At 41.9% G+C, this 22,841-nt stretch overlaps 1 protein-coding gene across 1 annotated transcript in view; it reads right to left on the reverse strand.

Moving 5' to 3' along the window:
• The window catches only part of CACNA1E (calcium voltage-gated channel subunit alpha1 E), a 405,939-nt gene extending 393,103 nt beyond the window's left edge, over positions 1-12,836 (reverse strand). The window contains 1 exon segment of the mRNA XM_020984357.2: positions 11,494-12,836. Coding sequence (XP_020840016.2) covers positions 11,494-11,759 — 266 coding nt within the window. The 5' untranslated portion in view covers positions 11,760-12,836.
• Between the last annotated feature and the right edge of the window lie 10,005 nt (positions 12,837-22,841).

Raw genomic sequence — 22,841 nt, forward strand, 5'->3', positions numbered from 1 at the left:
CTGGTACCTATTGGTCTTGTAATTGTAAGTCAAAGCAAATTTTCTCTGAGCTTCATTTTTCTCATCTTTAAAATGGGGATAACACTGCTCACGTAATGTGTGGAATACCACCACACATGTACATACATACATGAGCACATGCACTCACACATTTCAATTAACTAGGCTGTCTCTGGGGCATCAACCTCTTTCTTTGAATCAGTGAAAGAAAAGGCATGTTGGGTATCCAAATAAATAAATAGCTATGACTCAGGGAGCTTTTAACAACAAAGGGATTTCAGCAGTTCCTCAGTCCAGCGAGGTAAGTCTCAGCGGCAGATTTCAGTTGAGGATTCCAGTTCAAGCCAAGCCCCTAAGGGGTAATTGCTCTTGTGAGCAGTACATAGTTCCTCCTTCTCACCTCCACCTTCCATTGACCATTTCATTGAAGAGAAGGGACCAATAGAACACAACATATCCAACAAGAATAGAAAGGCAGTGAGGAGAAATACAAGCACAGTTAGATACAGGAGTATAGACACCTGAAGGAGGAAGGAGATTTGTGGAGTGTGACATCTCATGATGGAGAACATACTGACTACTGACTCTAAAAAGGCCCCCATCCTTAGAGCTCAGAGCCCAGCAGAGAATGATGCTTCCTTCATGAAGACTCCACAAAGGGAGACAAGATATCCCAGTGTTACCACTTACAACATCACCTTTTGCAACATGGATGCCTCAGTATCTTTGTACATTAAGTTTGAGTCTACTCTTCCCAAAGACATTGTGTGTGCAGGAGAAGCATGTGCTTCTGATTTGAGTGGAGGGATATTCTGTACTATCTCTTTTTATGGCATTTCAATAAATACCCTTTTATAAAAGTTAATTCAGGCTATTGGATAAAAATTAGTGGGAAACAGAAGTGAGAGTTCATAAGCAAAAGTACTAAAAACCTACCATGAGTGGGAAACCTGGGGCCTTGAGACCACATGTGGCCCTCTAGGTCTTCAGCCCTTTGACTGAATCCAAACTTCACAAAACAAATCCCCTTAATAAAAGGATTTGTTCTGTAAATCTTAGATTCAGTCAAAAGGTCACACGGGAAAACCTAGAAGGCCACATGTGGCCTGGAGGCTGTAGGTTCCCCCACCCCTGATCCTAGACCCACAGGTTTGCTCCTAAAAACCTGAGAAGGGAAATACTCAGCTGCCTTCTGGGGATTCTAACCTGAGAGAAGGTTGGGGAAGTGACTCCAGAATAGGATTTTTTTGTTGTTCTTCAGTCATTTTTCAGTCATGTTTTATTCTTCCTGGCCCCATTTGGGGTTTTCTTGGCAAAGATGCTGGAGTAGCTTGCCATTTCCTTCTCCAGCTCATTTTACAGATGAGGAAACTGAGGCAAACAGGGTTAAGTGACTTGCCCAGGGTCACATAGCTAGGAAGTGTCTGAGGCCAGGAAGATAACTCTTCCTGAATCCAGGCCCAGCACCCTATCCACTGCACCACCTAGCTGCCCTAGGATAGTTTCTACTCTTGCATTATCTAACTCTGAAGGTTATTATCAGGAAAGCACTTTGTAAGCCTTAAATCACTTTACAAATATGCATGCTTATGAATATGTATTTGTGTATGTATGAGTTATGTCATTAACCAGTTACTAGGCAGTGAAACCCAGTTTGGCTGGCTCAGCCCCAGCCTCCAGAATGCATGTATGCTAAGACTTAACTGACCCTAAGACCTGATATCTTCCCCATCCCAGTCACTTTTATGCTATGTCACAACTATAGTTAAAGTTTCCTGGCTGACTGACCCTCATTCCTCATTCATTATTAGACAATTCAGAAGATAACCCTCATTTCAGTGGTCCAGACAACCCACTGCCTTGCCTCACTAGTGATGGGGCAGTGTCCTATTAGTTCTATATAAGCCCTTTGTCTAAAAGTGCTACAAAAAGTGAACCCCTGGGTGGCTTTGGGGGCCTCCAATCCTGCTGAGTGATCCAGATGCCACCTGTGTGCTGCCTGTGGGAATGAAATGGTGATGGAAACACTTGTTCTTTATGACAACTCTGTGAGATACATACTACAGATACAATTCCCTCCATTTTACAAGTGGGAAAACTGAGGCTCAAAAAAGTTAGGAGATTTGTCCCTGGTCACAGTGACAGTGAGTGCTGGAGGTGGGATTTGGATCCAGATCTCTTCTGAACCCAAGTTCAAGGTTCTTCCCACTCTGCTGAGTTGCTTCTGTGGTTACTTTTTTTTTCATTTTGATGGGGGGATACTGAAGACATAATACTTCAACACAAAGACCAAGTCTCCATAGTGAAGATAATGCTGATAATACAAGGTAGGAGGGGAGGTAGATATTTGTAATCAGAGGTATTTTCAGCTTGGTGGCCTCTACCTTCTGCAAGCCAGAGCTGATGCTAACCAGACTACAACACTGTTTGAGAAGTAAGGAGAGAATGTGTTATGCAGTTCAGACAGTAACTTAGTAAGGAACCAACTTTAATGCTAAAGGGGATCACCCAGCAAAAGGGGAAAGGAAATTTTAAAAAGCAGCAAAAAATGTACAATACGCTAGAAACTGCCAGCTAATTAATGAACAGCTATTGAAAATTCATTGCATGCTTTTCAGCTCTGACAAGTCTTGATCAGCCCTACTAGACAAAGGTATGGAAATTAGAGAGAGTCACAAGACTATATTTTTTACATGTAGCTTAAAGACTTCTCATGAGCTGTAGAGAACTTGGTTTTAATTTAAAAGTCATTTTATGGGGCACACAGACCTTAAATTGCAGGTTAGATGGCTAGGTCACTAAAAGAAACCATGACACCCGAGTATAATTCTAAATTTCATACAGCAAGAGAAAGCACTTACTTTTTTCATCAGACTATGCAAAACCCTTCTTTTTTTTTTCCTATTAAGTTACTCAATGTCCTCCAACTGGACTCTCTCTAATCTGGTTTCAGACCTCATCATTAAACTGAAACTGTCATCTCCAAAGTTACCACTGATTCCTTAATTGTCAGATCTGATGGTTTTTTCTCAATCTGAATCCTTCTTCACTTCTTTGCAATCTTTTACACAATAGTGTAAAGTGGTCACCTTTTCCTCCTGGATATTTTATTGTCTCTGAGTGTTTGTGGTACTACTCCCTCCCAGTTCTCCTGTTACTTGTCTGACCATTCCTTCTCCATCTCCTTTGTGTCTCTTCATCCATGTCATCCTCACTAACCAAGAATGACCCCAGAGGCTCTGTCTTGGGCCCTCTTTTCTTTTAACTCTATAGTGTCTTATTTGATGATATTATTAGCTCCCATGGGTTGAATTATCATCTTTATGCAAATAATTCCAGACAATGAATCCAGCCCTAGTCTCCCCTGAGCTCCAGTCCTACAATACCAATAGTCTGTTGGACTTCTTGAATTGGATACTCCAAAAATATCTCAAACTCAATATGTCCAGGAAAGAACTCAATATCGTTCTTCCAAAACCTTATTTTATATACCCCTATTCTTCTTGAGGGCACTATTAGCCTCTCAGTCACTCAGGCTCTAAACCTCAGTGTCATCCTCAATTCCTCACTCTAACTCACTGAACATATCCAAACCCTTGGTAAATCTTGTGTCTACCTTCACACCATCTTTCCTATGCAGGTCTTTCTCTTCACTCACACCACAATACTAGTTCAGGTCCTTATTACCTTTCTCCTAAACTATCACAATAGCCTTCTAACTGTTCTTCCTGCCTGAAGTCTTCCCCTACTTTAACCCATCCTCCAGTCAGCTACTAAGATGATTTTTTTGGAAGTAATTCTAATTATGCCGCTCCCCTACTCAGGAATGTGTAACATAGACAATAAGGAGCTCCAGTAGCTCCCTATTATCTCCTGGATAAAATATAAAGTGCTCTACCATAACACTTAAAACTCATAAAAACCTGGACTCTTCTATTTTTTCCAATCTTCTTATACTTTACCACCTGAATCCTCCCCCTTCCCTTCCACTATATAGCCTAAGATCCAGCTATAGTGGCCTCCTTGCAGGTCCTCAAACACGACACTCCACTGTTCCATTTCTAGGTTTTTGCACTATTTGTCTTTCATGCTGGGAATGTTCTGCCTCCTCACTTCCACATTTTTTGGTTTCCTTCCAGACCCAGGTCAAGTCTAAAATCCTTTCAGAGGCTTTACAGGTCTTTACCCTCTCAGATTACCTTCTGTCTACTTTGTATATACTACATGTTGAGTTATTAAATGTCTCTCCCTTAGGATGTATTCTCTTTGGGCAGAGACTGTGATTTTACTCCTTTCTGTATCCCTAGAGCTTAGCACAATGAATGCCTAGTAAATGGTAAGCATTTACTAATACTTGTTGACTGGCTCCTCAATGTATTCTAAAGAGGAGAAAGCAAGAATAGATTAATTTCAAAGGTGGTAAGGTTAATCTCTAGCTTTAAGGGCCCAGACCAAATAAGTTTGTGAGTTTGGACAGAACATGAAGATAATACAGATCAATGGACAAACAAGTTATCAGCCTCTTGAGGATATTCCAAATTCTCCAAATAATCTCAAATGAAATGCCAAGAAGAACCTCAAGATATGAAATAATATGGGAACATAGAAGTTATATGTGACCTCAGCTCAAAGTTAAAATCACTAAGGTTAGAATCTAGCTCTAAATCGGGGTTCTTAACCCTTTTTGGACCCCTTCTTAGAATAACATTTTTAAATTTCATAAGGCATATTAGATTACAAAGGAAATTAAATTATATTAAAACATAGTTATCAAAATATTTTTAAAACAAGTTAATGGGCCTTAGGTTTAGAATGTCTGCCTAAATCCTATCATCCTATAATGCTATAAACCTCTTCCAAGATAGGTAAGGTAACACTTCCAAGACCACTGCTTATACTGTAACTCTAAAGGACCAGCTCTAGAGCAACTTACCCTAATATATTTGGCAAAGAGTAACTGTAGTTCTATTTGGGAAGATCATGAACTCTAGGCCTTATCCACCTGTAGTTCACCCAAGTGACCCAAGGAGGCTTTTAATTAAAAGTGTTACTTTGGATCCAGCAGTTCTTCCTGAAAGGGAGGACAGTCACTTAGCCCAAGAAGAATGCACACGCAGCATCACACATATATAATAGTGCATACACACACACACACACACACACACACACACGCACGTCCAAGGAATCAACATCTCAAGACTTAGATGCTCACCACTTAGTAAAGTCATTCAGTACTATCCTCCATAATCTACCACCTCTGGCAGAGACCCTTTCTAGCTGCTTCTTGCTTTCCAGCGACAATGACAAGGGAGCTTGGCAGGGTGACCAGATGTAGATGGAAGATAAAGTCAAAGATGAAGAGAGCAAGAAAGGAAACATAATTCTGTCAGTCACATAACAAAAACTCCTGAACCTTAAATAGGGTTAGAAATACAAGAAATTCCTAGGTTGAAAGTGACTAAGAAACTTGATGCTGTACTTTTTGTCCTTAATTAAGAATGATGTTGGAAACATCATTGGTAAGCCCATACATAATTCTGCTCTCTATAGGATTATAATGCTTAGGAAGACACATGCTGTGTTAAAGCCCCTGACATCGTGTCCCTCTGAAAGGAATCACTTTGGAATTCATGAAATGGAGAAATAGGCTGAGTAAGGTGCTTTTCACAATTAAAATGATTGATTAATCTGTGAATTAGAACAGGAATTTTAGAAGAGGAAGAAACTGTGTAATAGTTATCTGTTTCTTTGCCTAGTGTGTCACCATCTCATCAGCCTGGAGACTTGGGGTGACAGACACTTAAGCATATAAATATCCTTGAGCTATTTATACCTGTTGGCTAGTGGCTGGGGTTGTTTAATATTTATTGGACACCTTCAATGTGATGATGAATACTGGGGAAGAAGCAGTCATTAGGAGAAAGGTGGAAATAAAAGGCTTGCCATAAACAGAGGTCAAAAGCCCACTCTATGCCATGCTTTTGGACAAAGAATCCATTTCTGGAACTGACCCTTTTTGGCAGAAGCCCTCAACTATATCCAAAGAGAAGACAAAGAGCATCGCTTTTCTGGAAATCCTAGGAAAACGCACATATATGATGAATTATTCACAAAGGCAGACCTAAAATGAAAGAGAAGGAGAAATATAGAAAGATGAAAAGAAGGGTTGGAGAGGACTGAGAGGGTAAAGGGAGCTTGGGAGAGAGATTCAGAGTCTTTCCTTGAATAAAAGGCCATTAATTACAGAATGGCTTGGACTGTCTCTTTCATGTCTTTTATTGTGGTCATACGACAACAAGATAGGATCAATGGAATACAATGCGAACAGTCAGATCCTGTCTCTCTGGCTTAAGTGAATTGCAGCTCTCCAGGCAGTCATTCAAATGAAATAAATATGGACTAGCTAGGCAAGCACTACTGATCTGCTGATCAAATATGTAGAGTCAAAGGGGCTTGCAAGAGACCTGATTTTTTAAAGCAAAATTTGAATTGGATTTTAACTATAAAATAGGATGGTTGAAAGAAACCAGATGTTCCTTTAACAAAAAAAAAAATTAAAGCAGCAGATCCATTAAAAAATCCTGGATTTTATACAGCAATGATAAAGAAAGCACACACAATTTCAGAGAAATCTAATGATTCCAAGAGTCTAGATCTTTCAGAAATCCTATTCTCATTATTCTCCTCTTCATTTAAATCATAGCATATATCATGACTATTTACAGGAAGAAGCAAGCAGAGAAAAGTAAGGAAATAATGGCAAAAGTATCATTTTCAAGTTATTTTTATCTCATTCCCATGTCATTTAAATTCTGTCAAACTCCTTCACTCCAACACATCTTCCAGTTCTCTGTGTATTATCGTAATTACAACCAATACCCATAGCAAAACATTATTTAATTCTCTGGAGTAAATACTACCCACACTTTATGTTAAGTGAAGAGTCTGATTGCCAGTTAATAGAGATCCCCAGGAACCCAAGAAAGCTGAGTTATTAGCCCAATTCCTTGAAGTCTCCATGCTGATTGAAATCACAATCTCTGATCACTATCCGTATCATCATGCAGATATTCCACAAAAATACCAAAAAATTTGTGCATTATCCAATGCAGTAGGTGGTTACAAAGTCGCTTCCTTTTTATTAGGCCCTAATATTGGCATTCTGACCTTCCTTCCCATGTTATATATGACCAATATGTAAGATCTAAGGAGGAAAAAAGTGTATGTCAGGTTAAGAGATGTAAAAACTCAAACATCAATGAATTAATATCATTACAATGAAAAGTTCACAATAGAAAAGAATGTTTCCAGGCCCCAGTTGATAGTTCAAGGTGAGAATATTCTTAAGCTAAAAAGAAACTCTCTCTACTACAACTAAACATTCAGATGTCCATGGAGATCATTATAATGATATTCAACCTATGGCATCATAGTATCTATGAATACATTTTACTTTTCCACTGTAATATAATTCATCTACCATCATCATCATCATCACCACTAACATTTATATAGCATTTACTATGTGCCACGCAGTGTGCTAAGCACTTCATAAGTTTTATCTCATTTGATTCTCACAATAACCCTGGAAGTTAAGGATTATTATTGTTGTTATTATTATTATTATTATTATTATTATTTTCTATGTATCAAAACATATATTTCTCCTGGTTGGATGAATTCTCCTAAGTAGGTGGGGGAAATTCCAATAAAGCTAAACCACTGGGCAGAGTTACCATACATGACAGCACACGCTTTCCCTTATGAATAAGGAAGTATTTTTTAAATGTATATGAAGCCACAGACCATCAAAAAATGTTCTGTTCCTCTCAGGTTAATTGTCATATCCTGTGCACAAACTGTCACTGAAAAGCCACCTGGAGAATCTGATTTTCATTATATCAACTTTGAGGAAAGAAGTATTCTCTTCTTTACTGAATAGGAAATTAAGGCCCCAAACAGAAATAACATTTTTGAAAGACATAGGATCCCTGCAGAAGACAGTGTCATGAAGAAAATCTTTCCTAATATAACTGTAGCTTTCAAGAGAAAGAAGACACATTCAGGGCTGAGCCATTGTCCTGATTTCATCTGATACGTCAATTTTGTTGTTCCCTTAAGCACCCCTCCTCCTGAAAATGAGACCTCTCCCTTCAGATACAAAGCCATCCTCAAGTTGGAAGTTTCTGCAGAGTACAGATAAAATGTTATTCTTTTATGTGAATAGAACTTACAGGGAAAATTGAAAGGATTTGAAACATATCTTAAAAGCAGTGTTAAGGCATTACATACAAATACACACTATCCACTTAATCCTGTAGTAACTATCTTTTTATTTCATAGGAGGTAGGGAATTTAAGTTTCTTGGGAGAGAAAGGGAGGTGATCCTCACACAAATAACAATCATTCCCAACCATAGATACCAATAATGAAGAAGTCAACTTTGCTACCTATACCAAAATATGGTCTTGCTCTGGTTTCTTTTGAGAAAAAAAAATTAATTTTGAAGAATAGAGTTTCTGTAAGATTTTAGCTAAAGTCAAGACTCCCTTCTTTCATACATACTGATGATTCTATGAGAACCAATTGGTAAAGAGAAAGAACTTTGGGAATATTGGGAGCTTGAGTGGCTTAGATGGATGAAGGTGGGATGGGGGTAGGTGAGTAGGAGAATTTATAGGTCATGGATGATCAGCTGAAGCTAGAGGTTGCCAAATATCCATCACAGAAAATAATAATGATAAGGATAATAACAACCCAAAACTTCAATAGTATTTAAATCAACAAAATAAAAACATTTATATATTCTTTTAAACATATACCTATATAAAACAAAGCAAAATTCTGCTTTACATACATAATTTCATTTATATAATGCACTTGTCACCTAAAATGTGAAGTCAGGAGAAAAAGTGAATGTGATGTATTTTAGCCTTCCCAACTTGGCAGCTCTGTATATCTCCTCAGAGATTATCTGAACACTGGGAAAGCAGCACAGCTCTAGTGCAACATGAAACTGCCAGGAGGTCCACCTCATTACCAGAAATTCAGAGGACCATTTAGATGAGGGTCATGCTCCCTATCACCACCACTGCCACAGAGCAGGACAAGATGCTGAAGCCAATTTAATCCCCTGCCTACCAACACACCTTTCTTACTCAGAAGTGTATTTTGACTGAGTAAAAGGAAGGGAGATATAAATGGTATAGACAGTGTAGTTGCCTGCCAACGCCTTATGATAAAGTCTTGCCTTTAAAGAGAAAGAAAAAGCATGGCTGGGTCAACCACATGGTCTCTGAAATGTGCTTTACTTAGCAAAGCCTAGAGAAGCAAGGATGCAGTAGCCCGGAGGATGGAAGGTGCAGAAATACGTGACCAAGGTGATGAGAAGTACCAGGCTCACTGTGCCTTTAAGGGGCACAGCTAGGAGTTTCAGTGGCGCTGTCCGAGGTACCAGCTATGACTGTGGGCATGCTTACCACATGGTGGTTGGGTGCCTTTGTCTATTGAGTGAAAATGAGAAGGAGCCTGTCGGAGTAAACACACCGTAAGAGAAGAGGTACAGATAGCAGGGCAGATCCTCCTGACCTGTGAATATTTTAGATAACTGTACAGGTGGAAGAGTAGTAACGCTCTGGTCCTTGGGATGCTTGCGCTGGTTAAACAGGGAGGGGCTAACTGCATAATAAGGCTGCACCCACAGAGCCCAACACAAAGACAGCTGAATATGGTGTCAAGAAGAGGGAGGAGGGGTGGGGCAAGGGAATGTAGGGGATTCTCAGGGCTCTGAGCCCCCAACAGGGGACCAACATGTTAAACTCAACTAGGATTACCATCCCCCAGTGTGTGTGTGTGTGTGTGTGTGTGTGTGTGTGTGTGTGTGTGTGTGTGTGTTCTCCTGCTTTGGGGAATGGGGCAGGGCGGGTAGGGAGAAGCCCAAACGGGGTTGGTGGTGGGTGGGTTGGAGCAGCAGGAAGAATATCTGCTTCGAGATGCTCCTCTCTAATGAAGGGTGCTGTCAAGAAGTGCCACACACTAGCTAACAGCGCTGTTGGAGTGTGGAGAGAAGAGGGATCGAGGGAAGAAAGAAGGGGGTGGTGGCAGAGCAAGGAGCACAGCAGAGAGAAAGGAGAAAGAAACCCAAGAGCTGGTGGAGGAGATGCGGAAGCCTGAGGGAAATCTGCCTCGTGTCTGGCAGATACCGGGGGCCCAATGCAACCAACAGCTGTCCTGCTGATGCACACCTGCCAAGGAGCGGGAGGGGGTGAGGGGGGAAGGAGACTGAAGGAGGGGCCTCGTTGCAGATTAGTGCCTCTTGGTGCGCAATCTCGCCAGTAAACCAAGCATACATGTCTAGTGTTTCCAAGCCTACTCCCCGTTTAACACCAAACCATTCGTTTGCTTTCTATTTACAGGGCTTTCTGTGCCCTAAAACCCCGGCGGTGGCACCTAATTCTTGAGGAGGAGTAAGACAATAAGGTGTCTAATCAACAGCAAGCATTTGGTGCATTTGACTGAACCTGCAAAGCCTCTTCCTTTTGCCTGACGCTGCTGCTGCTGCTGCCTCCGCCTCCGCCCCCCACCCCCTTTTATGGCGTGTAGTGCATTAGGAGCACTAGAAGATTGATAACACACCTGTTTTCCTAACTGCTCAATACAAGCACGCCCAATTTATCTCTAGGGACCCGTTAAGAAGCCGAACTGTGTCAACAGTTAAAGGGGAGAAAGGGACTCAGAAACTCGGACTCAGAAAGAAAAGCGAGGCTGTCTGAGCTTCCCCCATTGAACAGCTGGAACTTCCAACTTCCAGGTGCTTTGGGGCGGTGGCCCGTCACCTTCTCAGGAGGACACTCCATTTAACAGCTGACCTGAAATAGTCCCCGGCAAACTGTTTGGACCCTGGTGGGAAGGGGCTTTATTCATTCATTTATTTATTTATTTTTGTTTGCTCCTTGATTTCGGGTACTGAGCTTTCGGGACTTAGAACCTGACAGATCCAATAATCCATGGCCCTCATTTCCCAATAGGCAGAAGCAGCACTGGCGTCTTCCAAACTCGTTTCAGGGAGAGCTGGTGGAGCAGTGGGGAGAGAAGGGAACTAATTTCTATCTAAGAGTGAGATTCTCAGCAACAAAACCTGCAAAGAGTGAACTGCAAGAAGGGAATGGGAGTGGGAGGGTGTGAAAATCAGACAAAGCCTGAAAAACTTGGCACACACATCAGGCTCCCTATTCCGAGAGTTTGTTGGCTATCCATATGGGGGGGGGGGGTCAAAAACCAAAAGTCTTACCTTGAAAAACACTAGTGCACACGCTGGTCTCTACCACATCAAAATAGCTCCTTAAACACACCGAAGTGAAGGGCGCACTTTAGAAAAGGTGCAAATTGAAATCAGAATGGGGAAAAAAATAATCCCATCCATGAATATTGTTTTTCCTCACGAGGGGAAATGAAAAGAGGAAGAGAAAGGGTAGGGTGCGGGAGAAAGGATATGGCCAATCGATGAGCTTCTTGGCATATTTCCTGACAATGTTATCTTCTCCGAAGATAAACAGGGATCTGTTGACGGTGAAACAGTTCTGCCTGACCGGAATGGGGTTGTATAAAGCCATAGTCCTGGCCCTCTGGGCTTTGGATTGCTTGTAGGCGGCCGCTGGCCCCGCGGACTGCATTGGTGTTCCTTGCCGGTTCCTGCTCTGCTCCGAATCTCCATCTCCGGATCCTGGCCTGCCAACCACAGCCTCCCCAAATCGAGCCATCCTGGAAGTTTAAACAAACAAAACACACACAAAGGTGATCCGAGCCGAACGCCCCACACCTAGCGACAAGCAAAGACACACAGACAGAGGCGGCGAGAAACAGAGGCACCGGAATGGAGAGTCAGCGACAGCAGCCGCTGAGAACCAGAGGCAGCAGCTGGCGGCAGCACCACCGCTCTGGACCGTTCGGTCTAAAGGCGACTGCTGTGAAGCTCCATCCCTCAGGAAGAGAAGGGAAGGAGGGAGAAAAGGAAAGGGGCAATGTCTTTTCCTTCAAAGAGTCAGGGCATGTTGGTGCTTGGGACCAAGGGGTGATGCGGTGGGATTGGTTTGCCCTTCAAACATCGCTCTTCTGGAGACACACACACACACACACACACACACACACACACACACACACACACACACACACACCAGTTCAGAGAGACAGGCTGTCACTGGCCCCAGTCCGTAGATAACAGTTTGGTGGTTGACTGGTTGGGGGGAGGAAGAATGAAAAATTAAGGAAGAAAAAAAAAACTTTGAAAAGGATGCTGAACTGGGAACGGTGAGTCTTTTTCAAGCTTTGTCCCTGAAAGGCAGTTTAAGGAATCAACCCTAAATTCCACAGGGACAGCCTTGGGTCTTTAAATCTGCCAGTACAGACGCAAACCAGTGGAGGGATGAGAGGGAAAACGGAATGGATAAATCAAGGTTCCTTCTTGCTGTCACCAAAATCTGCAACTCCTACCCCCCCGGGAAAAAAAAAAAAAGGAGCTGCTCCCTCGGGGGGGAAATCACTTCCCGATAGTCCTCTTGACTTAAAAGTTAAGCTTGGAGAAAGCAAAGGCGGTCCCCAAGTCCTTGCTGGCGCCCGGCTCAATGCCACCGATCAGCAGGCAGCCCAAATGCTCGTCTGCACCTCCTCTGGGGGCTAGGACTCCGGCGAGGAAACAGGTTGCTGCGTTCAGGCTGGCTTCAGCCCGACGCGGGAGGGGTCCAAGGACTGAACTTCCTCCCGAACGACTCAATCTTCCCCTGCAACCTAAACATCCTCTCTCCAGGGAGAGGAGGAGGAGACAGGAAAGGGGAGAAAAGGAGAAGGAGAGGGTGTAAGGAGGCTGGGAGAGCGAGGGGAGGGGGAGAGAGAGGAGAGGGGAAGAGCAAGAAGTGGGTGGGTGAGGGGAGCTCAGCAGTTCACCACTCACACGCAGACCTGGAGAGAATGAGGATGGGGGTAGGAGGACGTGGAGAAGAGTGGGCGGGGTATAATCAGGAAGAATCTCGGGCAATAATGGTTGTGCGGGTTTGGGATGGGGGGGGTGCTGTTCTGTGGGGTTTTTTTCCTACTAAAGCAAAACGGCAGTATGCAGTCTTCGTAGCCCTTCTTAGGCAAAAATCTCCCTGAAGGATACTCCAAGAAGAGAACCCGCACAGCTGTCAGCACTGTGGTGGCTCTGCTAGTGGCCGGGGCTGGGGGCGCACAAGCACGCGCGTTTCCCTCTCCCAAAAGATTTCAACAAGCTAGCGCAGAGGCTTGGAGCCAAGTTCTTGGGGAGCCTCGGGAGCAAGGAGCTGTGCACATATCGCCCCCTACCTCTCCGTTCTTCACTCCCCAGCCCTGCTTTCGCGGCTCCAGATCTCTTCCCTCTCTTTGCTGAGCCTCAGTCGGAAACCCCAGAGCATCTCCTCCGCCCCTCGCAGGCTAGTCTAATGAATGCTTAGGTTTCTCCACGGAAGGGTCTCCCTAACCGGAAGTCTACAAGTGAGGTGTTCTCTTGGGGAGGAGACAGATGAGAGGAGGAAGGACCTCGTGAGAACGTATCCTCTCAGATACTTGAGACAGCATCTGACGGAAACTTCTGCCTCTCCAACTCGGGACTCTCAGGGGCAGTCTCCAGGAGACTAGCCTGCCCCCCCCCCCGAGAGATAAGTTTGCATCTAATCATCCAGCGGGTACCCCTGAAGAGTTCTTGGCCTCAGCTTCCTCTGCTCTGAAGTTACCTGGGAATTTGATGAGGGTCTTTGGGGAAACCGATCATTTCTATATTTCTACCTCTTGAAGAGTGTCTCACGCCCTATATCCTTCAATCCTTCCCAAGTCATCTCGGTTGCCTTTTTCAACTACTCCCTTTTAGAAGGGAGAAATAAAATAGAACAGGTAGCCAGGTGGCAGAGGTAAGGTAGAAAAAAAGGCAGACATCTCCCCGCCTGCGCTTGAGAATGGTTGTTATCTCCGGCCCACTTTCCACCTAATATGGCAGGTACCCCAGGTTGGAGTTCTATACTCGTCCATACACATCACTCTCGGGGAATACCAGGACTCTGAAGGGTGGAGGAAGCCCCACAGAAAAGCCCAGGCACTGGGCAGTAGCGTACCCATAAAATCAAGAGTAAGTCGAGGTAACAGGAGAGGGCTGCCCTGGCCTAGCTGCTTTATCTTCAGGCTTCTTGGAGCTCTCTGATGTCACCTCTCCTGTGGACAGATGTCAGCACCTGCTAGCCCTCTTCCATCTGCTCTCCACTTCACGAAGACTTTTCATCTCTGTTTCTTCCGGCTTTGTCGAAGGTTGCCACTTCCTTTTCTAAATCACCCAAACACTGTAGCATTTGTAACAGGAGGGCTATAAAATGAGGGTGTTGGGGGAAAGTATAGTTATGTCTATGGCTTTAAATCCTAATGGCCAGAAAGGCCATAAGTGAAGGAAACACAAGACACCAGTGTGCCTTTGAAATTGTGTCTTCTGTGTGTTCTACGTGTGTGCAAGGTAAGGGAATGTGTATGTGAAGGAATAATAGGAAATGCATTTTATTGATTCCATCATGGAACAGTGTGTATATGTATATATTATACATATACATGTATATGAGTATAATACATGTGTATGTGTGTGAGCATATGTGCATGCATATATGTATTATAGGAGCACACGTGTGTGTATGTTAGTGCATGCCTTTACGTGTGTATACATATTGTACAAGAGTACATATACATATGTATATGGATATGAACACTTGTATGCATTGCATTGTTTCATCATGTACACATATATGTGTGGCTATTGCAGAAGGCTTAGAAATCTGCAGGCATGAGCTTAACATTCCCATCGCTGATAACCATATCTTAGACATAAAATTATTGACCTCATGATTAAGTGAAATTCACTTCAGACCAGGTTGCTGTACAAAGAGAGACAGCTGCAATCAGTCCTTTCATTTCACTCCCTCTATCCCTTCCTGCTTTACAAAGGGAGGTTCCTCTGCCCTTTTACCAAGGCAGCAGCAAGCATGAAAGAATGCAGTCTGGTGTTTTCTAGGGCCCCATCAACATGCTGCCTGCTTACTAGTAACAAATGACTTCTATAGCCATCCTAGTATCATTATGGCAGAATTGAAACCACATTGATTATGAAATCAGATGACCAAGGTTCAAATTCTAGTTCAGCTACTTATTACCTGTGTGACCCTGGTCAAGTCACTTTCCCTAATTGGGACTCACTTTCTTCAACTGTAAAATGAGGGGGGCAGGGTTGAACTAGATGAACTCAATAGTCACTTCGATCTCTAACTCCATGAGGGTCATAGATCTGGAAAATTTTTGAGAAGCTCTTTAGTTATTTCCCTTGTGCTCCAACAGAAACACACCCCAGAGAGGGAATAAATTATCTTCTTAAATATGCCCAACAGATCAAATTCTGACAAATCTCTGCCTAGAATGTTTAACAATCCTAACTCTCAGGAAATGTTTCCTTATATCTATCCCAAGTCCCATATGCTACAACTTTGCAATTGATCTTATGTCCCTTCCTCATTAGAGAAGCCTCTGATCATTCTCTAATTTGATTTCAAATACTTCAACTTAATTTTCACACTCATGTCTTCTCTTCTCCCTAAATAATTCTAAATGTGTCCATCAATCAAACACTTGTGAGCCAAGTCATAGAATCATAAATTCAGACCTGGACAGGGCCTTGTAGTCCTTCTAGTCAAACTTCCTCATTTAACAATTGAGGAAACTGAGGCTAGAGTAAGTTGTCTCTCACTCAAGATCACACAGGTAGAAAGGGCAGTACACGTCCTCTGGATTCCAAATCAGGTCTATTCCACTGTACCATAAACATTCCCTCAGTCAAACATTAAGTGCCTACTGTGTGTAGAGCTTACTTTTAGATACTTTGACCTTCTTAAGGTGGTGCTTGGAAGAAGAAGGACTCTCTACTACCTCCTCTTGATATTAGCCAGAGCAGGAATGCAAGCTTAAGTCTCTTCCCTCTCCAGCACAAAGAGTATAAGTAACAGTCTGACATTTCTATAGTACCCATGGGAGTAAAGGCTATCTTGGGTAAAGAGGCATGGTTTTCACATTCTTTTTCCTATCTGGGGACCTCCAACTAGAGCATGATGTGATTCTTCAACCTTATCTGTTTAGAGAAATGGGTTTTTCCAATGTGTTTTTATTGGGTTAGGGACCTCTGATGGAGATGACCCAGTGAGATACGGGAGCTCAGTGGGATTAGAGCTTCTCTGAAACTATGGGAGGGATTGGGAATAGAATCTCTGAAAGACACTAGTCAACATTTTATAAGTTAAGGGGCAATCTGGGATAAACTGGTGTATAAACAAGTTGGAATAAGGACAACCCTGCAAAGAAGGAAAGAGGCGTGGGTGCGTCTGTTGGGGGGAGGAGACACAGGCTTCTTCCTAGAGTGTGTGACAACCCCAGCTGGCTGAAGTTCAGCTGCAGAAAGGAACTAGGCAAGAAGTGCACTGTGAAGTTCTCCAGCCTAGTGTTAAGAAGGGGTTGGGGCTAAAGGAAAGCACTGCTTCAAATTCACTCACTGCCTCTTATATTCCTTCCCACCTCCCCCAATGTTATTACCACTCCTTAAATCCTGCTGCCATATCAGAAATAATCATTATGATGATGTTAGCTAGCATTTGTATAGTGCTCTAAAGACTGCAAGGTACTTTACAACATGATCTTATTTTATCCTCACAACAGCCTTGGGAGGTAGGTGGTATTATTATCCCCATTTTACAGATAAGGAAACTGAGGCAAACAGAAGTTAAGTGGCTTGCCTTGGGTCACACAGCTAGAAAGTATCTGGTGATAGAATTTAACTTAGGTCTTCCTGACTCTAGGTCCAGCACTCTATGGGCTGGTGTCCTGCCTTCACAGTTTTCAAAGTGAATATGGTTCACTTTTCACCCCAGAATAAATTTCTGATTACTCTGAACATTCCACACCCCACACCTCCCTCATCTGGAGGTATATGTCAATACTTCAAGGGTTTAAGATTTAATTGCCTTGGGGTAGCTAGGTGGTGCAGTGGATAGAGCACCAACCCTGGAGTCAGGAGGACCTGAGTTCAAATCTGGATTCAGACACATAACACTTACTATCTGTGTGACTTTGGGCAGGTCACTTAACCCCATTGCCTAGCCAAAAAAAGATTATTTAATTGCCCTGGGTACTCCTTGTTTTCACACCAAATAACCCTGTCCACGTCTTGGGAGATTTTTTAATGAAAGAGTTCTTAACCATTTTGTGTGTTGTAGACTCTAGACTCCTTTAGCAGACTTGGAATCATGTTTTTAAATAATGCAAAGGAAATACTTGATTTTAGTAGGTAGTGAAAACAAGTGTGTAATGTTTTCCCATCTAGGTTCATGGATAACAGTGTACATCAGTGTGTGTGTGTGTGTGTGTGTGTGTGTGTGTGTGTGTGTGTGTAGCATTTGTCACTAGATCTATGCTCACAATCTTTCTAGTTTAGTAGGCCCTACCTGAGATCTACTGGAATAGGCTTCTAGACCATCATGGTCACTTCTAAGCTACTAGAAGGCAACAGAGAAGTACTTTAGTAGAAGACCCTTAAGATATACAGTTTTCAAATTGCCTTCACAAAGGTAACTCATGTAATCTTCACAAAAACCCTACCAGACAAGTTCTAACTAGCCTCATTTTTCAGAAAGGGCTTTGAGTTTTAGAGAAGTTAAGTGACTTTCCCAGGGTAGTGTAGTCTGGGTGCAAGCTGAACTCAGGTTACATGACTGGTAAGGCCCAATCTTCTGACTCCTAGCTCATTATTTCCATGAGACCAAACTGCCCTTCAAGACAACAATAATACAATTTGGACTTGACAGTTGCCAGCTGTTATGCCTAAATAGCTATCAAACTATGCATACCCTTTGATCCAGCAATACTACTCCTAGGTCTGTATCCCAAAGAGATCCCCTAAAAAGGGAAAGGGTCCTCTATGTACAAAAATATTTATATCAGTTCTTTTTGTGGTGGCATAGAATTGGAAGTTGAGGGAGTGTACATCAGTTGGGGAATGAGTAAGTAGTGATATATGGAATATTACTGTACTATTAGAAATGATGAGTTGGCAGATTTCAGAAAACCTGGTAAAGATTTATATGAACTGATGCAAAGGGAAATGAGAAGAACCAGGAGAGCATTGTACGCAGTAACAGAAGTACTGCACAATGATCAACTGTGAATGACTTCAATATTCTCAGCAATACAATAATCCAAGAAAATTCCAAAGGTCGCATAATTAAAAATGTTATCCACCTCCAGAGAAAGAATTGATAGAGTTTGAATGCAGACTGAAGCATACTATTTTCACCATCTGTATCATTTTTGTGTTTTTTTTTCTTTGGGTCTGTGTCTTCTTTCACAATGTGACTAATATGGTAATATATTTTGCATGATTGCACATGTATAACCTATATCAAATTGCTTACTGTCTCAGAGAAGGGGGAGGTAAGGGAGGGAAAGAGAAAATATAGAATTCAAAATTGAAAAAAAAAAAGAATGTTAAAAATTATCTTTGCATGTAACTGGGGGGGAGGAATAAAATATTATTTAAAGAAAAAAAGAAAGTTGCCAGAAAGTATATCCTATGGTCCTATGAAAATTCTATGTGACTGGAACCATCATCATAGTTAAGTGTTATCTTCTAAGCCCTCAATATTTTGGAATAAACTGTCTAGGATGAACAAAGCAGAATTTAAAACTGCCCGAGAAGGATAAAAGATGAATGGACACATAAGCAGAGATGCAAGATTCTCTACAGGAGATGGACATCAGCCCAGTTGGCTGAAGTTCAGACGAGGTACATGCTAGGTAGTTACATACAAGTAATACACCTCACAGTTGGGAAGGAGGACAAGGTGGTCTCTGTACTATGTCACACACATGAATTCAGTGGCCCTCAAGAACATTCGAGGGGAAGTTGCCAGTGAATATTCTCTTCATAAACAGAAACTGAGCCAGGTTGGAAGGTTGGAAGGGCCGTGTCCTGCAGGACGGGAGTCTGTGGGATACCTTAATACTTCAGTCTGGTATTTCTGCACACCCTAGTCTCTCCAATCCTAAATCCGTCCCAATCATCCACAAAGGGAAGGGGTGGGGGAAAGGTGGGAACTAGCAAACTCTTGCTGCTTCCTGGCTTTGATCCCAATTTGAAATTCTATTCTTCCTAACCAAGTAAAATGAGAGGGTTAGAAGAGATGATTGATAAGGCCTCTTCTAGCTCTCATATTCTATGGGGAAAAAAGAGGCTTTTTGGGTTAGAGTAATTTTTTTTTTGCTGTATTTTTTTTTCTTCGAGAGAAGTATCATTGGGTTGGATTAGATTTATGACTTCTCTGTTGTCAGAGCACCATCTACCGGTAATTTGTTACATTTCTATAAAGAACATCTGGCAAGTAGCCAATAGATCCAGCACCTTGCTTCAGAAAACTCCGATCGCTATTCACACAGGATCACGTTATCTTGCCCTCCCCAGTGATCACTGGTTAAAGCACTCCTTCCCACCCCACACACCACCAAAGTAGTAGCCCCTAAAGAAACCATCTAAAGCTGATACCACAGAGATAAAGTGGACACAAGAGACAATGTAGCCATCTTCCAGCAAAAATACTCAATGTCCCCATCTCATTCCCCTCAGAGTGGTTTCTGAGATGAGTATATTGTGTGTACATGCCTATGGGAGGTTAGTGAGGAGAGGTAAGAGCAGTAGTTCTCAAGCATAGAAGCGTTCTTCCTGAACACGTGGAACAGAGAACATAGAATTTAGAGGTAGAAGGGACATTGGAGGTCATTTAGTGTACCTCCTCCATGTTGCCCAAAATCACATGTGAGAACTGGGTAGATTAAGGAACACTACCTCCCACCCACACCAAGTAGGTCACGATGGAGCTACACTGTGCTTAGCACAGTACCCAGTATATCATAGGTTCCTAATAAATGCTTGTTGACTGACTATAACTAAAAAACAACTGTGATAAGGTCAGAACATCAATTGGTTTCACCCCCCCCCCTTTAGAAATCTGTCTCTAAGGTCTCTAAGCTCCACAAGGCTGTGGAGTATGTAGCTGATTGTATCACATCCAACTGAATACACATTCTACTCTTTTGCTATATCCCTACTCCTCACCTCTAGGAGTTCCTTCAAACATTCTAATTTGCTTTCTTATATGGTTCTAGTTTCCCCTTTGTGTTTTTCCAAGAAACAGACTCTTACACAAAGCAAAGGAACAGAATGCAGATAAATAAATTTTTGGTTGAGGGAAAGGCCAGAGGCAAGATGGGGAAAGGTGGTCTTAAGAAGAAAAGATATTGGAGCAGCTAGGTGGCACAGTGGATAGAGTACTGGCAGGAGTCAGGAGGACCTGAGTTCAAATCCAGCCTCAGACACATAACACTCACTAGCTGTGTAACTCTGGGCAAGTCACTTAACCCCATTGCCTAGCAAAAAAAAAAAAAACAAGAAGAAAAGATGTTGGCAGGTTATCATTTTAAATAATAATCATTCCCATCTCAATGCTCTAATGACTTTCACAATTCTTAAATATGTTCAAGATAGAACCCAGATAGAGCATTACAATAACAGAGACATATTGATATGATATATACTCTCTGGTATGAGCATCTTCCAAATCCTAATAGTCAAGACAAATCATAACCTTAGCATATCAAACATCCTATAAGCTAGATGATTTTTTTTAAATCTGCAGGCTTTCCTAAAGTGAATAACTTCTTAAAATTGCCTATCTCTGTAATCCCTCTTTTGCACATATAACACACAATAAAATCCTACATATTGATGACTTTAAAAATATTTTTGAATTTGAAAACATTTGTCATCTCATCAATGTTCAGCCTCCCACCACCAAAAAAGATTACAACTCCTTTGCAATTTGGTATGTGGTGGTCTGAGTTTTTGTGACCTAAAATTTAATCAACTCCTGGCCAGTCTTTCAGAGCTGAGCCATATTAACTTCTATGACCTGATTGGGCTTCAAGCCTTTCCAGTTTGCCAGAATTTGCATTCTGCAACCTCCAAGAAGCAAGGGTCAAAGCTTGGACCTGTAGAAGAATTGAGAAAATACACCTCTCTCCTTTTGCAGAAAAATGAGAGACAGTGTGGGTAGAAAATATTGGGCATGCTATTGAACAAAATAGATGGATCAATTGTTTTTACTGATCTGGTTTTTTTGAGCTTTGTTGCAAAAGAAGGTTCACTGTGTAGGAGAGAGAAAAGGAGTGTATTTGGAAATGGATGTAATATAAAAACAAAAGACATCAATCAGACAAACAACAATAACAACAAAAAGCCAGAGTTGGTCTTTGCCATCACAAGATATCAGAATTTGTTTCTTTCTTGACAAAGTCACCACTGATGAAACCGAAATTATGATTTTTACCAAGAAGTGAATAACCCTAGGGAAGAGTTAGTACCATTTCAACTATAGCAGTGGCAATATTATCAGAGATGCTATAGCGTATGCACTTGTGTGTGTGTGTGTGCTCACGCATTTGCATGTGCAGGTACAGAAAAACATAAGAGGACTCTGAACCAATGCAAAGTGAGGTTAGTAGAACCAGAAAAACAATGTATTAATAATATCATAATAGTGTAAATAGGAATATTTCCTTTAAAAAACTAAATGATATATAATTTAACGACCACATTTGGTCCCAAATGTTGAGAAAACTTGAGAAAATGGACCTTCATTGAAGATGTGGTAAAATAAGGGTAAGAAAGCCTACATACTGTCAGACACTGGGTATGTGTTATTTGGTAATTCTGAATTTTTTTCTTTTTTTTTCTCTTTGTTATAAGGATAGCTTGCTGGGGACGATAGGGGAGAAATATATTAATAAAAGAAAGTGATAAAAAATATACAGAATGTCAGCATTTTTTTCCAAAAAGGAAGTAGGTTCCTGAGAGAAGGAACTACAGCCCAATCTGAAATACAGTCAGAGAATAACTTCAGGGCATTTAAGGAGTATGACCTCATGATCCAGATAGAAAAAGTAGGAGAAAAAAGAAAGCAAATGAAGATGACAATGCCTATACCTCCAAAGAGATATCTCGTAGAATTGTAGTACCTGCCTATGTAACTTCATGGTGCCCACTGACTGATCTCACCCCTCTGCTCAAAAAATCTCCAATGGCTCCTGATTGTCTACTGAGTAAAGATTAAACTCTGTGACCTGGCATCCAAGGTCTTCAGCAAACTGTCCTCCTTGTCTGTTTCTTTCTGAACTTCCCCATTTTTGTCTATTTTTTTAACTTTTTAACTTTATTTTTCTTGGGGTTCTTTGTCTGTGTTTAATGCTCTGCATGACCATGCATATACAATCTAATATAGGTTATACATATGCAGCCACGCAAAACACCTCCATAACAGTCATACTGTGAAATACTAACTACATTTGATTCCATTCTATCTAGCCCCACATTTATTCTATTCTCTTCTTTGGCCCTGTCCCTCCTCAAAAGTGTTTGCTTCTGCCAATCTTCCCTCATTCCTATCATCTCCCCCTTATCCCTTTCCCCTCTGCTTTCCTGTAGGGTAAGATAATTTCCATACCAAATAGAGTGTGTGTATTATTCCCTCCTTAAGCCAAATCCAATGAGTGTTCATTCCCTCTCACCTCCCCGCCTTTTCCCCTCCACTATAAAAGCTTTTTCTTGCCTCTTTTGTGTGAAATAATTAACTCTGCTCTACCTCTCTTTTTCTCCTTCTCCCACTATATTCCTCTTTCACCCCTTAATTTTATTTTTTAGATATCATCCTTTC

Source organism: Phascolarctos cinereus, unplaced genomic scaffold, assembly GCF_003287225.1.
Source record: "Phascolarctos cinereus isolate Bilbo 61053 unplaced genomic scaffold, phaCin_HiC Scaffold_5;HRSCAF=322, whole genome shotgun sequence".
Lineage (NCBI taxonomy): Eukaryota > Metazoa > Chordata > Mammalia > Diprotodontia > Phascolarctidae > Phascolarctos > Phascolarctos cinereus.